The sequence below is a fragment of the Triplophysa rosa genome, linkage group LG14 (genome assembly GCF_024868665.1).
Source record: "Triplophysa rosa linkage group LG14, Trosa_1v2, whole genome shotgun sequence".
NCBI lineage: Eukaryota > Metazoa > Chordata > Actinopteri > Cypriniformes > Nemacheilidae > Triplophysa > Triplophysa rosa.
The window spans coordinates 20850717-20862228 of record NC_079903.1 but is presented as its reverse complement, the minus strand read 5'-3'; the positions used below and the strand labels follow the sequence as shown (position 1 = coordinate 20862228).

The 11512-nt window shown below is 37.8% G+C and overlaps 1 protein-coding gene and 1 long non-coding RNA gene across 3 annotated transcripts; both read right to left on the bottom strand.

Moving 5' to 3' along the window:
* Positions 1 to 149: 149 nt before the first annotated feature.
* si:dkey-238d18.4 (TBC1 domain family member 15) lies at positions 150 to 7838 on the bottom strand. Of its 2 annotated transcripts, none has more exons than XM_057350741.1 (10): positions 7492 to 7838; positions 5750 to 5935; positions 5037 to 5116; positions 4784 to 4887; positions 4034 to 4101; positions 3657 to 3803; positions 3471 to 3561; positions 2839 to 2987; positions 2142 to 2283; positions 150 to 1961 (listed from the first exon to the last, which is right to left on the bottom strand). In XM_057350741.1, the coding sequence occupies exons 1-10, from the start codon at positions 7718 to 7720 to the stop codon at positions 1799 to 1801; spliced, it is 1359 nt and encodes a 452-aa protein (XP_057206724.1). In that variant the 5' UTR covers positions 7721 to 7838; the 3' UTR covers positions 150 to 1798. The 2 variants fall into 2 exon arrangements, with proteins under 2 accessions (XP_057206724.1, XP_057206723.1); XM_057350740.1 differs by having other exon boundaries at positions 154 to 1961; positions 4998 to 5116.
* A 230-nt stretch (positions 7839 to 8068) lies between these two features.
* On the bottom strand, positions 8069 to 11281 carry LOC130565007 (uncharacterized). The gene is made up of 4 exons (XR_008964323.1): positions 10994 to 11281; positions 10733 to 10801; positions 9551 to 9949; positions 8069 to 9263 (listed from the first exon to the last, which is right to left on the bottom strand). It is a non-coding gene; the product is annotated as an uncharacterized LOC130565007 (long non-coding RNA).
* Between the last annotated feature and the right edge of the window lie 231 nt (positions 11282 to 11512).

Genomic DNA, 11512 nt, shown 5'->3' with positions numbered 1-11512 from the left:
GAAAATGCTTTTTTTTGGTGAAATGTGAAAAGTTGCAGAATGTAGCCTACAGTATGACCTGACTGGACTGATTTAGATTCAAGTTGGTTTTAATGGGTGTGACTAGGGTTATGGACGTATACTAAATGTTATGCATCATATCTTATAGTTATATACATTAGAGAAGCCTCACAAAGAGGGCAAACAATAAGATTTGGATTTATTTCTGAATAACATTGTACTCCGCAGTATAAAGTTGAGTGTGCATGACTCACTAGAAAGAGAGCGCTTAAATGTCACAGTAAAGCTAAAAATAAAACTCGTACATGGCAAAGCCTCTCTCTCTCTCTCTCTCTCTCTCGCACGCACGCACGCACACACACACACACACCTCCAACTGTGACATCACACAACTCACCTCAGAAAGCCAGTCATAGCTCATCATTCAGTTTAACACTGCTGAGTGATTTATCGTTCCTCTCCTGCTACATTTGTTAAAACGCCATAAAATACTGTGCAAACTTTTAAGAAATAATCCAAAAATCTTGAAAACATACACGAACAGCCCTTTGTGATCATCAAACATACAAAAATATGTACATTTAACCACAGTGTTTAAAAGACTTGCGATCGTTTTGTGTTTCACGTCACCATGTAAAACAACTGTAACAAGGTGTAAACATATTTTGTGGCTCCTTACATAAGAAAACAACAGTACTGTGGTCTCGTAAGTAAACAGGGTGCCGGTGTCTCCGCTCAATGAGCTATTTCTGATCAGATGATACTTGAGAAGTGTTTCAGATTGGTGCGAGAAGACCACGCGGATCTTCCAGAGCTTCTCAGAAGCGTCACTTAAGAGCATGCGTTTCTATTCTTATATCGTGTTCTTATGTGAACCAGCACCAGATGTTTCTGAGATGGAATAATACTCAAGAGGTCGAGTCTCGCTTAGTTCAGCGGCGAGGATTTCTGCCTTCTGTGCACTTACTACAAACACAAATGTTGACATTGGCTGTCACTGTATGAGCAATATCTGCAGTCCAAGGGAGTTTTAGATAAAGGAAAAGAACATTATCTTCAAACAGTACCTGTATTTTCAGGCATTTTTCAAGGTAAAGGATCATTAAAACAATGGCGGTGATGTAAAAAATTACATTACATTACAGTAAATATGTGTGTCTATTAATGATCTTAAAGGGATAGTTCACTCAAAATTGGACATTCTTTCATTATTTACTCACCCTCTTGTCATTTCCAACACAGCAAAATCACCATTGTTAAAAAAGGTCAAATTAACACTCACAATGTACTGTATATATGTGTGGATTATATATACACTGGGAGTGTTAGTTTGACCTTTTTAACACTTTATTTCTTCTGCAGAACACAAAAGAAGATATTTTGAAGAAAGTTGGTAACCAAACAACACTGGACCCCATTGACTTCCATTGTATGAACACAAAACCACTTTTTTCTCAAAATTTCTCAAAATATCTTCTTTTGTGTACCACAGAAGAAAGCGTCATATACAGGTTTGAACGACATGAGGGTGAATAAATGATATAAAATTTTGGGGTGAATTATTTCTTTAAGGAGGTTAATTTATCTTAGAGTCTGTCTGACAAATAAATCTTGATATTAAAACAACAATAGAGGTCAAGTGTTTGGAGATCAAGTGTCTTTCCATCTTGTTCATAAACACAAACACTGATTTAAAAGCAGCATCATTCTTCAGTTTAAGATCCCACAGAAGCGAGACTCCTGGGTGTCCGTCAACAAGATATTTCCCAGGAACATTCATCACAGGTCGTGTTCAATCTCAGGAGAAAAGGTTTCGCAGATGATAGAAAAAATGATCCTCTTTTCTCTTCGCCATGCGACAACGGCCGCTCAAATAATCCCAAGATGAACGCTTGCAGTAGTCATAAAAATGTTCCTCAGCTTTCTTCAGCGTGCTGTTCAGGTCCAGCTTTCCCTGCAGACTGACCGGTGACATCGTGGTTATACAAGCATGTAGAAATCAACATCAATCTGCTTTTCTTACTTCTTGACATTGACATTCTTACGTCATGAAAGGAACACCATAAATATAACATATGCATTGAGAGTAAAATTAAATACTAAATCTATACACATCATGCCCACATGGTATAAACGCACACCTGCTTGTGAACTGAATGAGTTGAACTTCATTCTTGCAGCTAAGAAGAGCGTCTCGGTGTTCCAGAAGGATGGTAGCACACATGAAGAGCTCAAAGGTGAAATCTGTGTTTACGGTATGCGCCTCTTTCACCGATTCATCCTCTGGAGGACACAGATTCATAAATCAAAATACTGCTAACCAATCATCGAAACATTTTAAAGGATGTACCGCCGACGAGTTGTGGTAATCAATGTTTACACTATAAATATAGCGTTTAATAGGTTACAGATGATGTTGAAAAATGTGAAAAGAGCCCCTCACCAAATCTATGATATTTGGGTCCATACATTTGGCTTGTTGTGATTTCCGCCAGGGGAAAATAATAAATTGATAAAAAATCATACATCTTAATACGCTTTATGATTTAAATGCATCAATCAATTCCAACAACACAAACACAAACGCTCAGGGTTGCAAGCTCTCACGGTATGCACACGCTTTTCTTTTCAGCGTCAACAGAGGACACGGCCCCAGCGTTTGGGAGCAGAGAGTCCTGCTTATTTTTCCAAGATTTTGATTTTTTTTTTTATTATTATATTTGGCTGGGTGGTACGTTTTTCTGTTGGGTGCCAAACTCAGGACACATATTTTAATGTCACTTTACCCAGAATATTCTGTGTTGAGAGTTTCACAGACGTCGATTTAGGGCCGCTTACCTAGACTTTGTTTCCGTGCCAATCTCTCCCGATATCGAGCGCGATCCACCTGCCGCGAGATGAGCTCCAGGTGATCGCAGCTAAAAATCTCAAACAGACGCAAAGCATCACTGTGTTCAAACTCTCGCTGGAAACCCAACAAAAGCCACCTGCAAGAAGATGCAGCAAAGTTTACATACAGCATATTAAAGTTGCAATTTTTTTACAAAATATTACAAAAATAAAAAATATGTCATCATTTATGTCGTTTTAAAACTGCTCGACTTCCTTTCCTGCAGAGACCACAAAATTAAGTTAGGCAGAGCATTAGGGAGTGATAGCTTCAGTCACCATTCACTGCCATTGAAAAAAAGATGCAATTAATATGCCATTTATGGAAATATTAAAAGTAATTTGGGCTTGGAACAACAAGTGTGCGGTTAAAGTAAAATATACGTAAAATGAAATGTAAGTATCACATTTACTTTAAGATAAGCAAGAATCATATTGAGGTGGTTAAAGGGATAACTGTTATAAAGATGTGAATAAACTAGTAAAAGGAAAGAAATATATATTTTTTTATTTTAGAAAATAAAAAAGAAGACAATGCAGGTCAAAGAAAGCAAGAGAGATAACCAGGTGTAATTACGCACCTGTGACAGAATGTCAGTCTATCTAAGTTTTCCGTGACCAGGTGAGCGTGAAGCTGATGGTCCAGTTCCTTCAGCAAAGCCGCTTCCAATTCTGAGAAGCACATAAGATATTAATCACAACTCAGACTATGTTTTTATTTGAGAAAACTATTTACAACGCTCAAAGAAAGAATCAAGCAAGCCAACCCATTTTGCGATACAGTCCATCGGCACGGAAGTCTTTGGAAAACTTCTCCATGTAACAAGAAAAGCTCCAGTAAGTGTCCACCTCTGAGTCCAGAACCTCCAGAAAGCGACTGCACAGGTCATTCATACCCTGAGCATAACTCACTTCTGCAGAGAGAGAGAGAGAGAGAGAGAGAGAGAGAGAGAGAGAGAGAGAGAGAGAGAGAGAGAGAGAGAGAGAGAGAGAGAGAGAGAGAGAGAGAGAGAGAGAGAGAGAGAGAGAGAGAGAGAAAGAGAGAGAGAGAGAGAGAGATTAATAATAATTCTGTGAATAATTAATGAGAGTTCCTCATTTAACCACTAGATGTCGCCCTTGCACTTATAACATATTTACATACCTGGATGAAAAGCAGCATACGTGATTAAAATATCTCTTAACACAAGCAGGTTACCCAAGCCTTCATTCCTGTTAAAAGAAACAAAATCTCACACTCTCTTCTTCAAACAGTTATTTATTTTGGTGGAAAAAGCAGAAGTACTATACCCAAATAAACAACTTAAAAGATATTCAAGCAGCAGTTCCTTTCTGAAGCAAGAGACGGTTTCAAAATAAGTGGGACCAATATCCTGTCATGTGATTTTTGCTAGCATGCATTAGTTTCCCTTTTGATAACATTTAAATTTAAACTCACAAAATCATATTTCATGTCAATATTTATAATTAGTTTTGAAAGACAGTATATTTGATATTATGTACGTCCTTGGATACTGAATTGCGCAACCACATTGAGCTGAGATAGCAGCACTCGATCATTGACAAGTTACTGTTTAACCGCAATAAAACTCAACTTCTCCGGTTTGGTCCGACAGATGAATGATGGTTGCGTTCAGCTCCAAGGTAATTTGATAAATTGGTGTGGCAATGACCTGTTTGCTGAGCACACCTGTGATGTCACAACAACTTGTTTGTTTAACAAGAATAAAGAATTATTGAGTTGAAAGGGATCTGTAGTATTTGACAAAAAAACAATGCGAAACAGCCGGGCAAGTGCAAACAAAACAGACATTGGTTTTTAAAGCTGCTGATAGGAATACTGCTGATGGTACATACTATTTTCCTATTTAGCATGTACAAATTAAGACCTTACCGGTAGTATGGCAAATCTCTGTCTGTTCGGGGGACATCTTTATCGATAATGCGTATGGCCTCCTGAAGCTCCTCCAGGTCAAAGGTGACACGTTCAAATAGCACCTGCACATTTAACATAGTCAGGTCAGTTTAGGTACAGTAAGTGTACAGATTGAGATTCTCTATTAGTGTAACGTGTATCCTTATAAGACAAAGGAAATGTTTAGCTTCACCTGAGCCTGCAGCTCCAAAAAAGATATCCTTTCTCTAACCTCATCCGACTGGAACTGCTGTCGATTGTGTTCTCTGTCCTGCCTCTGATCGAAATATTTCACAGCAGCCAACAGCTCGGCTGAAAAACACACAGACAGAACACAGATAAAGTTGATCTCTGCAGTATCTGCCAGTGGTTTTCTTACATATTTCAAGCTAAAACTGTTATTTAAAACAGGATCTAATAGTCCAAGTAATCAGGATTTATTCTATAAAACAAAGTGTAGGTGCTCAATAGGGATGTAACGATTCACTCAGCTCACGATGCGAGTCACGATTCTGATCTCACGATGCGATTTATTCACGATTTACTCACGATTTATTTTTACAAAATGAGTTGAAACAAATTAGAAATGAACAACTTCCCTTGCATTATTTCTTAAATGCTTCACGTTTCTTTGTGTAATAAAATCATGTTTTATTTCAAATAACAAAACTAAACTGCAATTTTATAACAAATTAATAATAGAAAAAGTCTCTTTAATATAAACAAACTAATACTGTCTGAGCTTTTCTTGGACTTTTTTGCATTTAAGAAATATCAGCATGTCCACGTTTAGGTTTGCAGTGAAAATAGCGGCCCCTGCTGTTCAAAAAATGTATTGCGATTCAGTTCAAGCCTCAACCGATTTGAATAGTCACTCATTATAACCGATTTTCAACCGGCTCACGGTGAATCGTTACATCCCTAGTGCTCAAGAACATCACACACCATCAGTGCCATTGAGTCGGAGTCGAACGGCTCCAGGAAGCAGCTGTTGCCACTTTCTCTTCATGAGCCGATAGCGCACTGCCATCTGCTCCAGCAGCAGGGGGCGCTCCAGAGCCGTAGAGCTGCAGGGGTACATGCCGAACAGAAATCGCCATACCTGACCCCGTTCCTCTGGCGACACACCACCTGAATCACCCAAATACATCATATGTCATATACAGTTACAGGTCAAAGGTTAACACATTTTATACAGTACAGGTAACAATGTAGCAAGTACAAAGGAATGACTTTTTTTATGTTTCCTTGCAATTACATTAGAAACGTCAACTTACGTTAAAAAGACGGCAGCTGTTTTCAGAAACGCATCACTTACATCATTTAGTCTACTGACATTGTTAACTAATTGATATCTTATAAGGAGTACTGTCAGTGTCACCGCATTCTGTAGGCCAGTGGTTCTCAAACTTTTTCGTTGTAAGGCCCCCTTTGTGTTAAGTGCATCGCTTTGCGGCCCCCCATATAAAGATGTATAATCGTAAACTTTGAATTTTTATTAAACCAAAAACATTCAGTTATACAATGCTGAAACCTCCATTCTTTTGGTTGGTGGTGTCATTTTTCTGATGTTTGATTGCATAAAATCTATGATAAATTTCTATATTTCATAAAATGCCACAAAATCTGTGGCCCCCCTTGGGGCCCCCCCAGGGGGCCACGGCCCCCAGTTTGAGAACCACTGCTGTAGGCTACACTAGATTGCTATTGTTTACTCTTTACCAAGAGTAAACAAACAGACAGAGCATCATCAATGTTTAGCTATCACATTTTAATTGCATCACTGTTAAGGAGCGCATTTCACCAGAGAGAACAGAGAATGTACAGAAATCTGTCAAAATGAGCATTTTACAAAAACATAATGCGAGATCGTAACAGAGGGCGTTTAGGGTTAACACAGAACATAAACAACTTTTAATCCCCTTCATACACAGCCTGAGAGGAACGGATTATGTCATTCAGATAAAACGTGGGTCTATGCTTGAATGCTGGTTTGAATGTTTTGGAATGTTACTGTGTTATTCTGTGATGTGATCATCATTAGCGTCACACGCCTGTGCCACATACTTGTGAGGTCAGATGAGGGTGTGTTCCTGGACAGAAAGCTTGAAATATGATTGGCGTTGATGCAGAATGACTACAAAACAGACCCGAGTTACTTTAGGTGTACAAGTCTGACAGGAAAATACGGACTTCTAAAATGTAAAGCATTTAGTTCAAACATGAAAATAGTGCAAAATACAAGTACTGTGGTCTCTCTTACACTTTCAGATCTCAATGTGCAATAAATTATACTTAAACTAGAGAGTTACGATGGTCTGTATATTTATTGAGTTATAAACACCCTTCAAAACATCAAATGTTTCAAAAGTTAGTTAGGGCCTAAATATCCCTGTGCATTATTGTGTCCTCGAATAGCAGAACTAACCAGAATAAATCCAAGCAAAAACCAACCTACCCAAAGTTTCACACAAGTCCTGCAACTCTAATGTTTAAGACACAACTAGTTAAAGATGAAAATATGTAATCTTATTAATCATGCTTTAGTTTAAGCCGTAACATAAGTATGACTTTTAACGTGGATTATGACTGGAGACTCGGCGACATTGCTTTAGGACTCCTTGCATTATATACATGTAGAAAATAATGATCAATGTGTCAGTTCAAGACCATCATGCCAACTTTACCGTTTTTAAAAACATGCATCCTGAGTCTGGACTCGTCCACGCGCCCTTCTGAATCCATCACACCTGGCAGAGAGATGCGCGCGCTGGTGGACTCAGCTGAGATCACAGGTGCGACAGACCGACATATTCCCCGGTGCTCCATTCCCTTAACTTTCCCAAAGGGTCCATAATCACCCAGATAGGGTTTGTTTTGGTCTCCTACGTGTGATTCATCACAAGATGCGATCATTGCTTCCGTGCTTTTCAAGACTCTCTGCCAGTTGTTAAAGTTGTAATGAGGTCATCATTTGTAGACGAACAGGTAAAACTCATCGGCAGTGTCGTCACTCTCTCACAGTGTGCATTTAGCCTTGTGTGTTTTGAAACGAGCAGTGCGCACACCCCTCCTCTTGTCATATGACCGAGGCGCGCTCTCCATGCTCATCAGGGTTTAAAAGCCCTCTGGCGCACGCTTGTGACGCCCCCTGGTGGCTTTTCTGTTCGTATCAGTGAGGGAAAGCATTAACCATCTTCAAAAAAATGCATAAAATGTATTTAAAAAAACATATAAAGACGTCAGAGAAATTCTAATGGGTTTAATGGTTATAATGGGTATTGCACTGGTTTTAATGGAAACTATAATGATTGGTCTCTATAGATCATTACTGGTTACACAGAACAGTGCACAGGGGGTGATCAGCGTTTTAGGATGATCAGCGTTTTACAAATATCACATAAAATAGTATGTTTCGGTGGTTCGAGCATGGCACTAGCAACGCCAAGGTCATGGGTTCAATCCCAGGGGATTGCACATAGTCAGAAACAAAAAATGTATGATGCAATGCAAGTCATCTGCCAAATGTAAATATGTTTAACTCCACTTGTTATTCTAAAACTATATGTATTATGTTTGTAAAAGGCTTCGACATCATGACAGCTGCATGAACTCTGAACACATACTAATACAATTCTAAACACACAAACATGCATCATCAGGTTTCAGCACATTCTGCATGAGTCAGAGTATGTATTCATTAAACAGCAGGCGAATGTTTACTTCAACACAAGACAAAGCCAAAAGATTTGTAATTGCAGTCTGTACAAACCTTGCATTTATTGAGTCAAACAACAGAAGGGGTGGAAACTGTAATATCTAAACGTACTCACCCAGGTTACACCCACAGCTTCAAATCTATCTTTGACTCATGTACTTTATAAATGTGAGGTTTTGGTCATATGGTAAATAAATAGTTGTTTATTTAACGTTTTTCTTTTATTACGTTACTACCAATAGTTTTGGCACCATCTGAAGACAATTAAAAAAATCAAAATTTTCCACATAAGACCATGTGGGTTTCAAAATCGGATAATTAGAATCTGAAAATGAATCACAATCGGAGGTGGTGCACACTCAAGTAACCTCCAAGTCGGAAAAAGAATCCTTCGTGTAGGTCGTGCTGGTACATCTTGGTGGAAGAAAATGGTGAAATGAATTGAGAGACGTTTGAACGACCCATGCAACACCATGTGAGAAAATAATCAAACAATCAACCCACACAACTAATTCCACCAAAGAAGAAAAAAGCAATAATACTGTTAATGAGTAGGATGTGAATATATATTGTTATAGCCTAAAAAAAAGAATCTTGTTTTACGTGAAAGAGATCTGGTTCAATATTAAGAAAAATGTGCAACAGAAGTTACAAATATAAATACAGCTAATTTGGATGATAAGACAACTAAAACAAGAAATGAGTTGAGCATGTAAAATCTTGACTGGTCCTTTACTCCGTCTGAAAAAAAAAGAAAATATGCAGACATTTAGAAAGACAAATAAGATATCTTTTAACAAAATAAAAAAACCCTACTGTTCTTTTACAATGACATGTATACCAGGGCCTTTTCCAAAATTGATATCAATGCATAAAGTAATGCTCTGGATCACTAAGCTTTTATAAATACTCATTTAGAAATTGTAGTGGGCCCCTAAAATCATTTTCACCATTGAACCAGCTAGCTCCGCCCCTTTACATGACGCATGAAAAATTAGCAGTACACCAGAAAATTCTGACACGCTCACCTGTAACAGTGGATAGAAGTGGATAATGTAGAGTAACGTTTTCCTTATCAATCCCAAAAAGCACAAAAAGGTGTGTCCCGCTTCCATAGTGCTGTCGAAACGTGCCATTCATTTTGCAGAAGTAAGTACAGTAGAACATTCCTGTGTCGTTCATATTCAGAGAGTTCAGGATGAGACTTGAGCTCCAGAGGCTTTTGTTTTTGATTTCATGTCTACCACTAAACTGGAAAAGTTCATTGAGTTTGGGATATGTCCCGTCTCTGTCCATGACGTACTGTACAAGACAAGCGGAGACTGTCTCCTCTGCATGAATCTGACAATGTATGGTGATGTTTTCTCCAGGTGTAGTGTACACCTTGCCTGGCCACTGCTTCACCCAGTTTCGAGTGAGACCGTAGCCTGCAACAGAGAACAAGAACGGCGTAATATGTACACTGTGGATGTACAGTAGAAGTCTCTGAAAGTGAACTCCAATTAAAGAAACAGACAGATAAGATCTCTTTAAATTTGTCGATATTTTTCCCGAGGGGTGAATGGAAACTTTTGTCTAAATCTCTTGCATCTCAAATATTTCTCTTGAGAAAATTACACAGCAGCATCATAAACCCCACATTTCTAATCAAATTTACCCAAATCCCGTTGTAAAAAAATTACAGAAGTTTTCTGTTATCCTTATAAAATTACAGATATTTTTATGTTATTTGAAATACGGTCAAAAAATGTAAAATTACTGAAAAAGACAGCAAATTTACAAGAAGAACGGAAAACTATTTATATCCTTATATCCTGTAATTTCAAAATTTCAAAAAACTATTATTTTACGGTGTACTTCTGTCGTTCCAGCTGACAGAAATTTCTGTTTTTTTACAGTGAGATGTTTGGGTACATTTTTGTATTGTTTGTTTAAAATACACAAAAATGTCTGTCACGTTCCAAAAAAGACACAGGATACTTTATGTATAAACAATACAAATGTATGAAAGTTTATGGAACGCTTTGGTGGGTTTTTTTCAGAAATTGACAAACATGCAGGCTGACGTCACTGGAAAATGACAGTTTACCATTAAAAACACATTTTTTTGGTGAAGGTCTAACATAATATGGCAAGTTAAATTGAAGCCATTTGCTAAAAATACAAGAAACGAACGATCAGGACAAAGAATAAAATAAAATGTGTGTTACCTGAGGAACAAAGAGTAAAGATAACAGCAGCAAAGATGACATCACGAAATAACATCTCTCTCTCTCTCCCTGGCACAAGAAAAAAATATTTAATTTGACTAAAGAATCGATCAAATATTCAGCTGCTTGTGCACATAAGACTGAGACTTATCACATGATGAAAGTGAAAATACAATACAATATACAATACAGTACATTGTATGTTTCGGTATGCCTTTAGAAAATAAATGATGAAGCTTTTTTTGTTGCTGTTGGACTTACCTTTGGTCTTCTCAGAAATACGCAGGGCTTCTCATAATCCTTTTCCCGACGCTCATGAAAAGCAATGAGGGGGATTTCACACATGTGCTATAGGGTCTAACTTCCTGTTGTTTATCTAAGCAGACGTTCAGCTCAACTCCAAGTTACAGAAGCATTTAAAGTACTGTGTGATATACTCCAGGCAAAGAACTGTTCTGTTTCCACAAAACTGTTTTTAAAGCTTTTAAACAATCATTTGCATGTTTACAAATCAAGTGAAAGAGAAGAAAAAGTGCAATGTCTTGTGGTTGGTAGGTGATAACAGGAAATCTGTTATGTGACAGGGAAATGTCTGTCTTTGAAACACCACAACTGAAAAATCATCCAAAATCATTCGAAGTCAGTTGTTTGTGTGGGGTTAGAGAGGAAATATTATAGAAATATGTTTTTTTGTATCTTGTAATCTTCGAGATGCAAAACTGACAGATACAATCAAATTACACTTTGGTTCTGTACTATTTTTTTGTACTGTATATGTTG

Bases quoted from the DNA above. Each gene is read 5' to 3' on its own strand.
- si:dkey-238d18.4 (XM_057350740.1), bottom strand. From the start codon at position 7,720: ATGATCGCATCTTGTGATGAATCACACGTAGGAGACCAAAACAAACCC. The intron at 4,102-4,783 runs GTAAGGTCTTAA...TTCTTTTAACAG, and splicing joins AGAGATTTGCCATACTACCG to GAATGAAGGCTTGGGTAACC. The intron at 1,962-2,141 runs GTGTGCGTTTAT...GTCACCGGTCAG, and splicing joins CTCATTCAGTTCACAAGCAG to TCTGCAGGGAAAGCTGGACC.